The sequence below is a fragment of the Musa acuminata genome, chromosome BXJ2-8, assembly GCF_036884655.1.
Source record: "Musa acuminata AAA Group cultivar baxijiao chromosome BXJ2-8, Cavendish_Baxijiao_AAA, whole genome shotgun sequence".
Taxonomy (NCBI): Eukaryota; Viridiplantae; Streptophyta; class Magnoliopsida; order Zingiberales; family Musaceae; genus Musa; species Musa acuminata.
The window spans coordinates 51368706-51384873 of NC_088345.1; the positions used below are offsets into that span (position 1 = coordinate 51368706).

The 16168-nt window shown below is 41.3% G+C and overlaps 3 protein-coding genes across 4 annotated transcripts; 1 reads left to right on the top strand and 2 right to left on the bottom strand.

The window, feature by feature from the left end:
- Positions 1–2637: 2637 nt before the first annotated feature.
- LOC103995888 (uncharacterized) lies at positions 2638–6791 on the bottom strand. The gene is made up of 3 exons (XM_009416621.3): positions 6592–6791; positions 6366–6471; positions 2638–2901 (listed from the first exon to the last, which is right to left on the bottom strand). Exons 1-3 carry the CDS (start codon positions 6715–6717, stop codon positions 2819–2821), a joined length of 315 nt encoding a protein of 104 aa, XP_009414896.2. The 5' UTR covers positions 6718–6791; the 3' UTR covers positions 2638–2818.
- A 1398-nt stretch (positions 6792–8189) lies between these two features.
- On the top strand, positions 8190–11729 carry LOC135620130 (caffeoylshikimate esterase-like). Of its 2 annotated transcripts, XM_065122818.1 has the most exons (9): positions 8190–8266; positions 8376–8460; positions 8590–8686; positions 8765–8797; positions 10083–10229; positions 10573–10703; positions 10816–10953; positions 11041–11139; positions 11281–11729. In XM_065122818.1, the coding sequence occupies exons 2-9, from the start codon at positions 8413–8415 to the stop codon at positions 11650–11652; spliced, it is 1065 nt and encodes a 354-aa protein (XP_064978890.1). In that variant the 5' UTR covers positions 8190–8266; positions 8376–8412; the 3' UTR covers positions 11653–11729. The 2 variants fall into 2 exon arrangements, with proteins under 2 accessions (XP_064978890.1, XP_064978889.1); XM_065122817.1 differs by lacking the exon at positions 8190–8266 and having other exon boundaries at positions 8299–8460.
- Positions 11730–12370: 641 nt separating this feature from the next.
- LOC103995885 (UDP-glucuronic acid decarboxylase 2) lies at positions 12371–15794 on the bottom strand. Its single transcript, XM_009416618.3, has 6 exons — positions 15098–15794; positions 14431–14578; positions 14096–14175; positions 13910–13993; positions 13741–13815; positions 12371–13051 (listed from the first exon to the last, which is right to left on the bottom strand). The coding sequence occupies exons 1-6, from the start codon at positions 15698–15700 to the stop codon at positions 12710–12712; spliced, it is 1332 nt and encodes a 443-aa protein (XP_009414893.2). The 5' UTR covers positions 15701–15794; the 3' UTR covers positions 12371–12709.
- Positions 15795–16168: the final 374 nt, after the last annotated feature.

Consider the following 16168-nt stretch of genomic DNA (forward strand, 5'->3'; position numbering starts at 1 on the left):
CGCTTATGACCCTAAACCTAAGCCTAAGTGTCATCCTCTATCTTGCCCATTAGCCTTCGTATGAGGAAGGAGAGGACGCAAGGGCCATCGTCGCCTCTATGGATCCCACTATTGCCTTCACAGGCATAAGAGACGAGTTTGACGAGAGTCAGAGCAAAGACAACGATGACCCTCATGGCCCTTCATTCCTCACACGATGGCTACTTACAAGCATGACAAGGACGAAGACGATGACAAGTCTAATGGGGCTAAGGGCAAAACGATCATTTATAAAAAAAAAATTATAAGAATATTTTTCAATATTGAGATGTCTTACAGCAAATTCTCAAAGTTGTGAGTTTTTTTCAAAAATTCACACACATATATATATATAACTTCAAAAATAATTTTATTTTTTCCCTAAAAGATTTTATTTTCAGTTTATTTCCACATAACATCTCCTATTTTTTAAAAGACAAGATTGACCATGATCTCTACCTTACCGATCGTACCTCTAACCCATAGCCCCATTATGGCCACTCATTGCCTTCATCTCGCAATGAGGCTCCGTCGCCTTCTCATGACCATGTTCACCCCATTACCCTCACCCTCAATCTCATTTGTCACTATCGAGATATTGTTAAAGCCTTGTCATCCTCGTCATAAACCTCGATAAAGGAGGAGATAGCCAAGGCAAAATTTTCCCTCCCTCCTCCCCCATATGGCCTCCCACACTAAAAGAGCATGCTTTCGCCCCTTGTCACTCCTTCAGCATAAACAAATACATACTTTCAATGTAAGGGAGAAGGGAGGAGAAGCCTCGTTGTGATCACTTCCTTCCTCTCCATCAAACTTAACAATAGGGATGATAGGGTAGAAACAAAAACTTACGAGTGACAGGGCAAAGGTAATAGGGCCTCATAATAAGGTCTTAGGAAGAGGTTCAAGTGGCGGATGACAACAAGAGATATAGGCCAGAGTAGTCTCATCTTTTAGATACCAAGAGTCGTTCTTCGATAATAAACCAAAAAGAGAGTGCTCTATAAAAAAAATTATAAAGATTTAAGATTTTTTTAAAAAACTTATCCATATATATATATATGAAATAAAATTATTATATTTATTCTGTTAAAATATAAATGAATTAATTAAATTTATAATATCACAGCTTTGCGAGAGAGGCAAAATCAATGACGAAAGGATTCACCGAATCAATGTAAGTGGGTTTTGTTTTCTTCTATTATTGAAAGATTCACATGATCTCCTGACAAGAAAGTATTACACGTTGATGGAAAGGAGGCTTCTAAAAGGTAAAACCTCCCAGATAAAGAATGAAATTTCTCATACAACTAACTCCATTACTTTACTTCCTTTTAACTTGTGTTTCATCTTAACACTTGGAGCATCGTTGGATTTACCCTTCGATTGTTGTTCCTCTATAGCTTTACTGAGCCTTGCATGTTATCTTGACATGATGTTCATAGTGTTTTCTAAAATCTATCTGTCTATAATGTCGTCGTTCGGTATATTTATGTGTTTTTTTTTCTTACATTAAAAGATAAACTAAGAAGACAAAATTCAATTCTATGATCTTAATCAAAGATCTTACTAATTAAGCTATGCTGAATTTAATTAAAAATAATAAAAGATTCATGTCATAGTGTAGATCTTTCACACATCAAATTATTATTTTTTTCATCTCGTTTTTTCTCTAATAATGTTTACACATTTTTGACATCAAATTACTGTTCATTTAAAATTGGCATACCAAATCACTGATACATACTCTTTGCTGGTTCTACATAAGAAAGATGCCAACAACAAATGTTCTACATTTCCTCATTATTTGTCCTGCTTGAAAAAGACTCACATCTTTGGACTTGAGTACTGGCTTAACTGGACTGGTCAATCAGAAAGACTTCGACAGTATCAGAAAAGGAAATATGATTGTCTACCTTAGTTCTCACAAGATCCTGGATTGACAGTATCAGAAAGGTTTTTTCTCTTGTTTTTCTCACCTTTATTTTCTTTTTCTTAAAGGTAGTCCAAAGATTCTTGGATGATCCTTGGGGTGTGTATCAGTCGTGGAAAAGCCTCCTTGCATGGTGTTAACTCAAAGAAGAGACCTGCTTGTGTTTATCAGCAGATAAGCAGGTCAGACTGCCTTCATAATAGCTCCACAAACATCTCTAATCACATGGCCTCACACATCAAAACCAACAGATACAACCAATCTGGTTAATCGGCATAGTTGCTTGCATTTTCCAGGACCCAAGACGGAGTAGAGTTTATAGTCACTAATCCTACTTGTCCAACATAATATGACCACATCAGTATTCAATCAAATCTACAAGTTATACACATTCTACGAACTAGAAATGCATTGCAACAGACACAAGTCTCCCTGCACAATACCACTCAGAATATATGTCAAGACAAGCGCTGCATGACAAATTGCTGATCGACTAAAAGGCAAGTCGGTGACAAAAAAAGGTGCATAATGATTGATTGCGGGCGACACAGAATCCAAATATACAAGTTCATGTGAATCCTAGAAGATTTAAAGAAGAGGAAAGTCGTACATTTTCCTGCCCTTAGAATGTTGACCTTGCTCATTTTCGATGGCCCAGAGAAATCTGTTTGCTAATATGGCACAAATTTCAACCAAAAGTTAGGATATTTCCCTGATAGATCAACAAATACATTGTTCAAAGCGGTTCAAGGTGAAAGCGGAGATGTGCATGAGATATACAGGGAGTGCAGAAGATCCTTAATAAGATAGACAAGCCAAAGATTCGGAGCAGAATCCAGGCATCGGATTAGCAGGAAGAACTCACAGTCATCCAGATTTGAATAGCAAAACAGCCTTCGAGTCAACGTAAAAATAAAGGAAGTGGTTGGTCTCATGTGTTACATATGATCCTGCAAAGGCAGAAGCCAGATTAGAAAGAATACTTTACACAGTGAAGAGAATTGTGATGAGACAATAACGAAAATAATTAATTCAGTGAAGGAAAAACAAGTGCCAATCTATCTGAATAACAGAAATTGCCAGATTGATTCATCATATTATATAGGCACTTCATAGGAGAATTTATGTCCATTATCTGTTTGATGTTGCTTTATTATGATTCACAGTTACGATAATTTCTTTTATATTACAAATGAGGGAAGCCAAAAGACCACACAAAGTTATCTTAAAGGATAGCACAATCCACACGCCCTACATCAAGAATGACCCTGGGAAGGAAAGAGAGAAGTTTTGTCAGACGGATGATTCATGTTAAATGCTTTTTGCATGTCAATTCAGTGGCATATTATGTACAATAAAAACAGTGTAATGAGGAATCCCAAAATGAATCGGGTCGGGTGAATTAGAGAATAGACAGACGTATGTTGGCATTCCATAGCTTTCTGAGACTGAATTAGGGGGCTATTATATTCGTTATATGGGTCTCTTTAAACAGGTCTTTAAAAGTTAAAACTAATCATAAAACGGACAGAAATGTCAACATATTGGATCAGACTAGCCAGTTCATTCCAATTCTCAGAGGCCAGGTCACTGTATCTTATTGAACCCTCATCCCCTCAGCTCCCCAAATAAAGAATCATTAACGACTAATTTCAAAAACTGTGATTGGAAATACAAATCTAAGATGTCACTCTTTTGTTATTTTCTAACATACAGCTTTATCCAGCATGATTATCCCTGTACGGAGAGAAAACATGTAAGACAGTAACCTTACTATTATCTCAATCAAATTTTGGATATTGACAAAATTGTGCAAATAAATTATAAGTTATAACTGAAAACCAGACTCAATACTGTTGTTCACAAGTCACTGTAACATCACAACATAGCGTAAACATGCCACATCTGAACAATGATGTCATGCAGAACCTGTATGTGGCAATTACCAAATGGAACAGAAAGTACTGCAGGAACAACTATGGCTACAGTAAGCTACTATGATCTACATGCCCCAGTGCACGTGTAGCAACAAATTCTCTGTGGCCGCTGGTCCTAGAGATACAACATCTCCAGGTAATGTGTGTCCTAATTGCTTCCACTGAATATACTCCATTCAAAATAAATGAAGCACATCAAAATGTGGCACAGGATTGAAAGATTTTTGGTGGCAAGGTAACATAGCAATCAAGAAATGCAGTAGACAAGAAGATAAAGTATTGGACAATTTTGATAATTTCCTCTGCTTGCAATAGAAACATAGGAAGTATGCATCTCATGAACACTTCTCTATTGTTAGGGGAATAGAAGAGCTAACCTGCCAACAATTGCCATCAGAAAGCATAAATTTTGAAGTACCCTTTGTTAGAATAAAATTACCTGTATGATCATATTTTCATATGCAACACTAATAGGATAGTGATCCAAGATTTCCATGACATACTCAACAACTTACATAAACACAATTCAAAAATATATATCACACAGATAAACAGGTCACAGCAGTCTCACTTCATGTCACCTTATGCAGATGAAAAGGAAGTGACACAGGTGGTGGACGAGGCATTAGACTGTTGCAGAATAACTGAACTTTTTGATATCCAAAATTTAGACATATCTTCCAAAGGAAGCACATTTATAATTAGTCACTATGACTCAATTTCCAGTGGTGATATTGGTTACTAAGTCAAGATTAGGAAAATTGTCTCTCTATCTACTGAAGTAGGCCTACAACCAATGGCCCTCTCCAAACAGTGTAATTGCAAAAAGCCTCAAAAGCATTGGGGCCACCCTTCTTCATGGTTGACTTCCAATAGCTATTTTATTCTTGTTTCTGTTTAAGTGAAATCAGAGTAAAAAAGTGAAAGTTACCAGTCAACCAAGCATGATAGCAAGTTTAAAAAATGTGTGATTTCTTCCCATTACCTACAATAAATCTCCTCTATATAACAAGCATCCACTTAACATCAAAAAGAAAATATCTTTACATCTGAAATAGAATTAGAAGAAACTTAACATATTAGGTCAAATATGTAATTAAAATATGTAACCAAAAGGAATTTCTTTATTAGCTAACCATCCAAATTCCTTTGATGACACAGGAAAACCGGGATTTGAGATTGGTAAAGATATAAGGAAAGAACATCGTAAGAGCATACATGAAAAAAACAGAGAGGTCTCCATAATGAAGAAATTAATGATTTTGAGCCACTAAACGATTGTCATGGAAAAGAGTAGAGTGAGATAATTATTAGGGTGCACTTAGAGAATAGATACACATTTGAATATCAGTGCAAGTCAAATAATTATGTGAAAAAGGTTACATGGAATCCGTAAGTACCATAGATAGAATTTATTTATATAGGTAACAGGACAATCAGTCATATGATGAGAAAAAACATAAAACAACAAGTGACTTGGAGAGGTCAATGCACCAATCCAGTGACCCAATAGCAGGTCTACAGATTCTCTTACACTATGTGCTAATCCACGGAATATATTTTTACAAAATATTTTTATTTTCTTTTTTCCTTTGGAACAGAGGGGGTCTGCCCTTTGCATGCATCCGTATATCAGAAGAACCATGGTGCTATGCTGGTAAGCCGGAATATCTAAAAACATTGACTGCCGTCTACTAGAACTACAGAGGTAAAAACTGTTTTGGGAAATTTTCATGTGGTATGCAATCAAACCAAAATTGTTTGACAACTATACTCTGATACCTTACGGTCAACAAAACTTGTGTCTATCGATATAAGATGAGAGAAAAAACATATATTAAAAACACAATATCGAAGAAAGAATAGATTGTGCACAGAAAAACCAACAACATGAAATAAGGCGAGGCAAGTTCTTGGCCGAATATTTTCTAGTAAACTAGCAACAAGAAAGGTTCTGTAAAGCAACTATAAGCACTAACCTGCAGAAACCCATTAATGAAGCATTTATGGTTAAGTTAATTACTAGGATACAAATCATAAAAGATAGACATTCAGATGCTTGGTGCACTTAGTTGGAAGTTTAATTACGTCCAAAACAGCAAAATATTCAAACGCAAAAACTACTTCATGCTACAATTAACATGACTATGATACTGCAACATAACTCTCCGATAGTTGACGTCCATCCACAGAACCACTGAAACTAAATAAGTACCTCTGACATCATCCTTCCGCATCAGTCTACAACTTAGTATAATCTATGGAAGAAAACAATATCCCTTCGAAACCTCACCAGTCGATCAGCTATAACTACAAATATTCGATGGATGTATCTCTATGAAGTAAAGCCCAAGTAGACCAAACAATACGAATCATGAAGCACTATAAATTGAAAAGAAAGAAAAAGAGAAACTGATATTTACGTCCGAAGGATAAGAACGAAGCGAAAAAAAGGAAAGCAAGGAAAGGATGGATACCGAAGTTGCGCCCGACGATGCAGTGCCAAGTTTGCCCATACTTCTTATCGAATTCCTTTTTGATGTATTCGGCGATTTCCTTCTCCAACCTGTGTTTCTCAAACGCCTATTTGCGCCAACACAAAGACGGAGAAACGAATCAAGGGAGAAACCAAAGATCGGTGAGCAAAGTTCTTCACGGATCGATGAAACGCAAACAAGGGGCTCGAGATCGAAGGAGGCGTACGGCGCGGGAGCAGTCGATCGCGTCGTTCCGCATCTTCTCGCTCATGTCGATGCTCTTCAGGACGATCTTGGGCGACGTCGCCGCCTGCGCCACCGCTCCTACGCCGCTCTTGCTCTCCTCCGCCATCGCGGCTCTCTGTCTCTGTGAATGGACGAGGAGAAATCAAAAAGAGCACGGCGAAGCTCCGAGCCAAGAATAGGGAGAGGGGCGGATGGGGGAAACCCGATGTAATCGTAAGGTAACTCTCACCGCAACTCGTGGATCGGGTGCCGCCGCCGAGTCTCGATCCAGATAATGCATAGACGAGGGAGGCGTCCCATTGGTTAAAGGCCGACGTGGCTTTCTTTTCAAGTTCCTTCTCTCGTGGCTGGTACCTCTCCCGAGACACAGGATCCCTCGCCGACGTCGTGCGGCAGCACACGCAGTTGTACCGACGTGGCGCTGATGTGGCTGATCATGGGCTCTCAATCAAGTGGGTCCCAGTTGGTGTCCCACGCGGTTCAATTTTGCGATAAGTGACGCCAGCGGGGAGCCGAGTTGGCACGCCAACGCAGCTTTCTCAGTGCCACGAGCCTCCTCTCACAAGGATCGATTCCGTCTCGCCAATACGAAGGAGAGAGGCTCGGATGGAAGAACCTAAAAGCTCAGAAACATTGTTCTGAAATTATTTCTTGTTCTCATACGGATTGCAGCCAAGAAAAGATGTAAGCAACTAAAGGTAGTGGGCTTCCCATCAGATGCCAAAAAGAAATATAGGAAGCATTTGAATTCAATTCAGTGGACATTGGCTTTTCAATGTCCAACATGCAAGAAAGAGGAATGAATGCTGATGGTCATTCTGCATAGAAATCGTAAGAAAGAGGAAAGTCACATTGCAGAGGTTGCTGAGGGAATTGGGTACACATAGAAACTGTGTACATTTGCATTGAGGAGGTGAGATTACTGTACAAGCTCTGAAGGGACTGAGGAATTAGAGTGGCGACATGACTGCATCCCACAGTTGCTATTGAAGGTACAATAAAAGCTCCAAGCTTTAAAGGTGTCTGAACTCAGCGTTCGACCTCCATTAAGGTCTGCATCAAACTGTCAATGGCTTCTCCATCTTCTCGAGGTTTGATGCCAAGTTGTTGAGCTGCAACCCATGTTTTGTGGAGACTGAGACGGAGCAGCAGGAGGTGGTCCTTATACAACAAGTAGGAATCATGGGGTCAGCAAGATCCATCATCACCATCATTACATGAAGCATGGATCAGGGACCAGTACTGATGCAACTCCCCAGGAAGGATTCCAGACTCCAATTTCTCGAGTTATCTTTGTACATACATCACATCAAAAACTATGTTTCAAGTTGGCTTATTATCCTATCAAGGAGCAGTTCATAACTCTCTCTCTCTCTCTCTCTCTCTCTGTCTGTACTGCTGGCTTTAGATCAGGTTGTGGGCACAAGTGGCAATTAAATATTGGATGATGGGAACAGAAGTGGGCACCGATGGAGTGGGGAATCGAAGGAATCAATCTTCAGATCAGAAGAAATATCCAAAGACTTAAGTTTATTATGTGATCAAATCTTCTTGCGATAGAGGGAATGGGTGTGGGTTGGGGAGGGGAAAGCGGGTGGCTGCTGACCACCTCCTGTGGCTGTACTGCTGGCACGTGTATCATCATCCCCATCGAGGTATATTTATTGCCACCCCATGCCTCTGCTCCATGTTCCTTTGTCCCTGTCTTGATCTCCCCCTTCATTCACTTGCTCAAGAAATCCCTCTCGAGTCCCCTGTTGTCAGGTTCCCACACCATTCGTTTCCTCAAGGTCATGCTTTGATGCTTGCTGGAGCTGTTGCCGAACACATGGAGGTGGAGTACCGGGAGGTGATCCAGAACTTGATATTTCTGATCTCTGCCAAGCTTCTTCTGTCATCATCTTGTTTGTGTGTCTTGCTTTCCTTTAGCTCTTGCTTTTTTTGATCCTTCCTTCTTTCATGGTGATGATGATGGCAGGAGTACATTAGGAACTCAAGAGGTGTGCGGCTCTTCACATGCAGATGGCTGCCCACTTCTTCTTCTTCACCGAAAGCCCTCGTCTTCCTCTGTCATGGTCGTCATGATCTCTTCCTTCACAGGCTACTTGGTTGTCTTCGGTCCATACATAACATCATCTCATTCTTGGTTGCAGGATACGGCATGGAATGCAGTGGATTCATGAAAGGTGAGATCATCACATCCATCTTCCCAAGTTGAATGGAATGGGTTCTTTGGTGCATGCTGGGTGCTGCTGTCCCCTTTCCCTGGACTCCATGACTGCAGCAAGTACTCTGTTCCAACTTCTTCAGAAGGCTAATAATTGCTTGTGCGGGCATGGAAGGTTGGGTATTAATTGCATGGACTTTCTTGTGAGAACCTGTGACTTTTGGAGAAAAGGCCAAAGCCAAAGTCATGTCCGCTAAGAACTTTAGGGTAAAACATGGAGGGCTTGGCCGGTTGGGGAAGGAGGATGGGGACATTTATTTTCTTTGCTTCTTCCCATGCCTTCTTCGTTTACTTTATTTATTTCTTTTGATGTCATCATGTTTTCAACTTGATATGGCATGAATTACTTCCTTCCATGCTACATTTTACTAATTAGATTTTAATAAAAATTATAAATAAAATTTTAAGTATTTTAAATTTAATTAAATATATATAAATTTTTATAGATCTCAACAAAGATAAAAAAAAATTCATATGATTTTTGTTATTGTTATTGTTATTGCTATTTCCTACTAATTAGTCATAAGCCATTGTTGTCTACTACAATCATCATTTATGTATTTGAAAAATTAGTTTTTTGAGTAGTGAAGCTAATTATGAGAATGTTAGTTAGCTTAGCTGATAATAAGTTGTGTCTTCACTACTTATGATGTGGAAAAATGAAAAGAATGATGATGATTATGACATCATAATGTTATATATTTTAGCTTAGTAGTGGCATTGTAGCAATGTATATGTTATCTTCAAGTGCCATTTTTAATGACTTATTTATGAGCATTTATAAAAACAGTCAGTTCCATGAGGCCATGTCACTTTCGATAATACACAACTCTTAATGGTTGTAGTTTGGTGAACAAACAAGAAAGCCACCTCTTCCAATCTATTCCAAGTAAACACACCACTAATTAGCAAAGGTTGAGAATTTATTATGCAGCTGCATTGCCCTCGAGGTGTGGCGTCTCGTCTCGGTCGTCCGATCGGGGACCGACTCCGGTCGACGAAACGATCGGACGACCACGAGTGATTTGGTTCCATGTGGGGGCCCATGTAGTAATTGTGGTCGTCCTAGTTGTTGTTTGTTTGGGCTGGTGAGGCCCACCAAGTATCGTTGGTTGGTGACTGAACAATGTCCTATTTATGAACAATGTTTGATGAGCAGGGAAATTAATGTGGTTAGATTTATGGAGGAGGATTGGGTCCATTGTGTGTGATCTGATGACAGTGATTTATGATGGTGGTGTTAGGTTGCGGCACCAAGTTGGCGGCAGCCGGATTCGGCGTGTTCGGCCTCGATTATGAGGGACACGGGAGGTCGATGGGTGCCCGATGCTACATTAAAAAGTTCGATAATATCGTCGCCGATTGTGATTGGTTCTTCAAATCTGTTTGCGGTAAATTCTATGTTCTTAAGTCTTTATGTTTATCATAATATTGGTATTCGACATGGAAAATGCTTCTTACATCTTTAACTTAAAGGGTGTGAAGGTGATATTGTCATTTCTTTGTGCGTACAGTTCTTTGTCATCTTAGACACTATTTATTGTTCTCACATGGATTGGTAGAAGTAAAATGCCTTTGTCGATAAAAAGGGTTACTAGACATGCATGAATGCTAAATGTAACGTGTCTTGGCCAAACATGCACATCTCGAATAAATCCTTTGAATTCATGGTGGCAAATAGAGATATGTAGTATCATCATCATCATCATATCACCATGTATCATTGTGGTACAGGATCGTCGGAGAACCAAGACAAGTGTCGATTTTTGTATGGGGAGTCGATGGGTGGCGCGGTGGCGCTCCTCCTCCATCGGAAGGACCCAACTTTCTGGGATGGTGCGGTTCTCCTGGCGCCGATGTGTAAGGTGGTGATATGTAGAATGTATTTTTGATATGATAATATGATAAAGTCTTTATGATTGATATTCTAGGAAGATTAACATACCTGATTACTGTGTTGCTTTACATTACGTGCAGATATCAGAGAAGGTGAAGCCTCATCCGGTGGTGGTCAATCTTCTAACTCGGATAGAGGAGATCATACCCAAATGGAAGATTGTTCCTACCAAGGACGTCATTGACTCTGCCTTCAAAGACCCAATCAAGCGTGAAGAGGTTATGTATTGATTGACATTTCCATATGTTATATCTTAATACGAAATAATAATCTACTAACTATATATGTATATATATTATATGTAGATTAGGAACAACAAGTTGATCTACCAAGACAAGCCGCGGCTCAAGACCGCGCTGGAACTGCTTAGGACAAGCATGAACCTCGAGAGCAGCTTAACCATGGTATGCCTTCTTTTACCACCATAAACTTACCGCGGGTTTTCGGATACACTCAAGGCCGTTCCGGGAGTCGGTTACTGGCGGTGAGGTTACGCTGATCTGATGTCGTTGCTCGGGCGGCGGCGTCGGCCGCGGAAATGGCAGGTGACGCTGCCCTTCTTCGTGCTCCACGGGGAGGCCGACACGGTGACCGACCCGGAGGTAAGCCGAGCGCTGTACGAGCGGGCCGGGAGCGGCGACAAGACCATCAAGCTCTACCCGGGGATGTGGCACGGGCTGACCGCCGGGGAGCCCGACGACAACGTGGAGGCCGTGTTCGCCGACATCATCGCGTGGCTGGACCGGCGGAGCGTCTGCGGGGCGCACGACCGGGTCGATCGGTGGCCGATGAAGGCGAACGGGGACGCGTGGAACGCCAGCCCCGATTCGCCGGTGGGAGGGGGGCGGTGGTCGCGGCGACCCGGGAGGTTCCTCTGCGGGTGGAAGGGGCGGACGCAGCATCACTCTGCCATGTGAGAGAGATTGTCATGTGATGACGAACAAGAAATAACGATAACAACAACAATAATTATTAGTATTTTCAATTTTAGTAATTTGTCGAACAAATAGTGTGTTTTCGGTGCTTTACATAATGAAAATATCAATTTTGTAATTATAAATTCGAATATATATGTATATATCTTCAAATATATATAATAAGCTCAAACTGATAATTGCGATTATCCTTAGCTAATATAAATTTTAAAAATAAATCCAAAATGTTCTCATTAGTGTCACAAATTATGTTGTCTTCATTCCTTTTTCTATAGTAATTTATTCTTGCACATGGATAGTTATTTCAGCAGTAAGCCTGCCTAAATCTTTAAAACTTGAATAAGGATTCACAACATAAATAAATTGGATAAACCATTACCACACTAATTACTTAGATAAAAAATAATTATGTTTATTTTGAAGTTCTGATAGAACAAAAAATAGAACAGTTTATCACCAAGATATTGTTTAGCTCAGAGTCTTTTAAGTTTCATAAATGGTATCAACCAAATAATATGACAATTATTAGTAAAAGGAGTAAAATGATATGACACCCACTTACCAAAGTCAAATGTTGACATCTACATAGTGAATCTAATGATGGTGCCATCCAAAATGGTTTCTTCCCTGTTTACAAATGCATCATACATATATCTCAACTCATAGGCTTATCATGCAGTCTCCTGATATAGAGGCAAGATAAAAAAAACTGATAAACTATGTTAAACACTATATTAAATTCATATAACCACAATAAAAGGACAGCTGGTTCAATCTCTAAAAGAAGAAGGAAGATAAAAAACTATGATGAAAAACACATAAAAGAGAGAGAGAGAGAGAGAGAGAGAAAAAGTGCATTGCAGCTAGCTCTCAGCCGAGCTACTGCAGCACGAAGAATTTAAAAGAAAAAACATGCTCAATCATTAGGAATATCAATGAAATATAAGCTGATTTTCCATTGTGCTTCTGTATGGGCCTTTCATCTTTGCATAGGATGAATCGGGTTTGAGAGTCAGAACAGCAACATGAGCAATGTGTCTTAAGGAGATCCATTGTCCGTGATGGTGGCGGTGCCCGATGTGGTTAAATCAACTTCGGAGTGATCACCAAAAATACGCTTGCGGAAATCAGAGACCATAAGAGGGAGGCCCTCTCGTAGGGAGATCTTTGGTTCCCAGCCAAGCAGCTCTTTGGCGCGGGTGATATCAGGTTTGCGCTTGTGGGGATCATCTGCTGTGTTTGGTCGGAACTCTATCTTGGCATCAGGGTCGATCGTGTCCTGCACCACCTTTGCAAGCTCCAGCATGGTGAATTCTCCAGGGTTTCCCAGGTTGAATGGACCGACATGCTCACCCTCCATCAACTTAATCAGCCCCTCCACCTGCGTTTTGTGTTTAAAATTCAACTCAGGAAATCATAGGAAAATGTCAAAGCTACGTTCCATCTATTCCTTTAAGTCCCTCATAATTGAAAAAACTTCAACAACTACTGGATCCTTTTTTCCTGAAAATAATTCTGGGGATACCACCTGCAACTCTAATATAAATGACATATCAAACAAACGGAAACAACTCTATCGGGATCAAAATACAAGGGATGCTGGGAACCTTGAGGATGCTGCCTAATCGATCGATGACGATATCGGAGTATGGTGTTACAAGTTCAACAAAATTTTTTTTGCAAAAATGAGGTAAAATTTAGATAGAAAATGAAGTTTTACACTAAAATATTGGACTAATGATACCATGAACTAACTCAATGGAAAATCAGAGGCAATGAAGCAAAAAGAAGCATCGGCTAATTATCTACATCTAATAGTTTGGCCATATACATGAATGTAGTTGTTAGATATACAAATTCTCACTGGACCCATCCCTGCCAATTGCATGAACTTTGGGACCTACATGTCCGTATTGGTGGCACAGGTGACATTACAAACAGGAATGAAATATCCAAAGTTCCAGTGTTGCTAAGTTCGTTGGTAAACACAAATGTAAATCATTTATACCAAAAGTAAAATCCGAAAAACCATTTTAATTCACAGTTGCTAAAGTAGGAAGAAGGCCCTACCAGATCAGAGACATACTGGAAGCTCCTGGTTTGCTTTCCATCCCCATAAACAGTCAGAGCCTCCTTCCTCAAGGCCTACAAGAGATCATGTCAAAACTAGATGCCAATAACCTGTAACAAGATGGTGGAGGCTTATAAACAATAAATTAAAATACAATCTGAAGCACACCTGGGCAACAAAATTGCTCACTACCCGGCCATCATCGATGCACATCCGAGGCCCGTAAGTGTTGAAGATGCGAGCAATTCTCACCTGTAAACAAGATTTTATGTTACTCTTCCAAAAGACTGGTTCAAAGAGATTAAGTCAACAACAAAGTTTTTGCATCATTGAGTTTGGTTAGAGATCGATGACCTCGACTTGGGCACCACGGTGGTAATCCATGGTCAAGGTCTCTGCGGTTCGCTTGCCCTCGTCATAGCAGCTCCTAACCCCTGCAGTCGTCAAGCATAAAGAAAACAACGTGAGCCATAAGATATCCCATGCTTTGTCCCACAAATGAAGAGAAGCAGACCTTGGAACTGGTCCATTCCAAAGTCCCAACCACCCCAAGACAAGCTGTTCCTTGCAAAAGCAAATCTGATGATGGAGTTGCCACCTCAGGAGGCATGCATTTGCAGTAGAAGACTTTCCAAAGGCAAACAGCTGGAAAGATGGATCATGAAAGAGATTGGTGGAAGGAGTCATACCAATGGGATTGACGTTGCCCCAGTATGTCTCAGTTTGTGGATGCTGCAGGGGATCACCATAGACCTCACTGGTACTGGTGAGGAGAAATCTGGCTCCTACTCTCTTGGCCAGGCCGAGCATGTTGAGAGTTCCCACCACGTTGGTCTTGTGCACCGACAGCACAGGAGCTAGATGAATCAAGGCATTCAACAAGCAAAACGTGATACTTCTTTTTCCCATCTGCTTCGTGTAGAAGATCTCACCCAACCATTAAGCACCACTAATCAAACTGAAGAGTCCAAATCAAGCTAAATAGTATCAAGAGAAGTCATCTTGTTCGCTACAAGGAATCGAACTCGCACCAGAGTAACAGCAGATGTTGTTGAAAGCAACGAATCTTAATCAAAGACAAAGAAGTTGTGACTCTATTTACAGAAATCCTTAGGATTAACAGTCCACACCGAAAATTCTAAATTGAATCAAGATCAATAACCCATAAAGAGATCTTAATAAAAGATAGGAATTTGCAAATGCGAAGGAATAAAAAATCTGAATGGCGACACAAGAGGAAAAAAAATCGCAACTTTATGAGATTCTATGAAAGAAAACCGAAAACCGATTGCCGAGGAGCGATCTTTATCACAGAATTATACGACCAAATCGGAGAAGAAGTTGAGAAAAGGATATGATCGTCTTAACGGGGTTGAACTTGTAGTGGACAGGGGACGCCGGGCAGGCAAGGTGGTAGATCTGATCCACCTCCAGGAGAAGCGGCTCCACCACATCGTGGCGGATGAGCTCGAAATTGGGGTTCCCGAAGTGATGCACCAGGTTCTCCTTGCGCCCCGTGAAGAAATTGTCCACCACGATGACGCTGTCCCCCCGCTCGATCAAGCGGTCCACCAGGTGGCTACCCACGAACCCCGCGCCGCCAGTGACCACGACGCGGAGCCGCTTCCGCTTCAGACCCAGCGGCACCTTTGCCCCGACGAAGCCCCTCTCGAGCGCCGTCCGGTACCCGCCGTGCACCGCCGGCACCGAGAATTGCCGGGCGCGGTCAACCATGAGGCGGGAGTCGTAGCTGGAAGGCGTGGCGGAGGGGGGCGCGAAGGTGAAGAAGACGGAGACCAGAGCCATCCCGACGAGCACGAAAAGGAGGCGCTGCTCGCGGAGGAGGTAGCGGAACGGCCGCGCGAGCCAAACGACCCGCTTTTCCGGCCTCGGGGAGTACTCGCCGCCGTCCTCCGCCGGCGGGCCGTCGTGACCGCGGTAGATGAGCTCGGAGCCCATCGCGGATCAGAGGGATTGCGATACCGAAGGCTTACAGGGAGTCGTAAGCACAATGGCGACGAAGACGCGCTCTTCTCGAGGGGAGAGAAGGGAGGGGTATTTTGTATCGAGTTTGGAGCACCAACGGCTTAAACGTAATTTTATCACTTCCGAAATGACTATTTTGCCCTAAAAAGGCTTTCGATTGGTGCTTCCTGGAGCGAGCCGCGATGGCGTGTAATTTGTGAGACCCAACTGGGGCTTTCCTGTCTTTTCGAAATGTTTAATAGCTTCTTCCGATCGAATCATTAGATACGATGCCCCGATTAGGCCAAAAGTCCTCCTAATCCTTCTCATTGGAATGTTATTACCAAAAAGCCTCGTTCGATGGTAAATAGAGTTGGGGGGATGGTTGTTTCACATGATCTGGTCAACTCATTACCCATTAATCCTTTGTTAAATAGAGTGCATTATTTGTCTAATCAGTGC

Coding starts and splice junctions, on each gene's coding strand:
- LOC103995888 (XM_009416621.3), bottom strand. CDS start 6,717: ATGGCGGAGGAGAGCAAGAGCGGCGTAGGAGCGGTGGCGCAGGCGGCG. Junction 6,472..6,591: donor CGATCGACTGCTCCCGCGCC/GTACGCCTCCTT, acceptor TGGCGCAAATAG/GCGTTTGAGAAACACAGGTT. Junction 2,902..6,365: donor CATCGTCGGGCGCAACTTCG/GTATCCATCCTT, acceptor CTGCCTTTGCAG/GATCATATGTAACACATGAG.
- LOC135620130 (XM_065122817.1), top strand. CDS start 8,299: ATGTTCCTTTGTCCCTGTCTTGATCTCCCCCTTCATTCACTTGCTCAA. Junction 10,704..10,815: donor TCCTGGCGCCGATGTGTAAG/GTGGTGATATGT, acceptor CATTACGTGCAG/ATATCAGAGAAGGTGAAGCC. Junction 11,140..11,280: donor TCGAGAGCAGCTTAACCATG/GTATGCCTTCTT, acceptor CGGAAATGGCAG/GTGACGCTGCCCTTCTTCGT.
- LOC103995885 (XM_009416618.3), bottom strand. CDS start 15,700: ATGGGCTCCGAGCTCATCTACCGCGGTCACGACGGCCCGCCGGCGGAG. Junction 14,176..14,430: donor GGGCAACGTCAATCCCATTG/GTATGACTCCTT, acceptor TGACGACTGCAG/GGGTTAGGAGCTGCTATGAC. Junction 13,994..14,095: donor ACCGTGGTGCCCAAGTCGAG/GTCATCGATCTC, acceptor TCTTGTTTACAG/GTGAGAATTGCTCGCATCTT.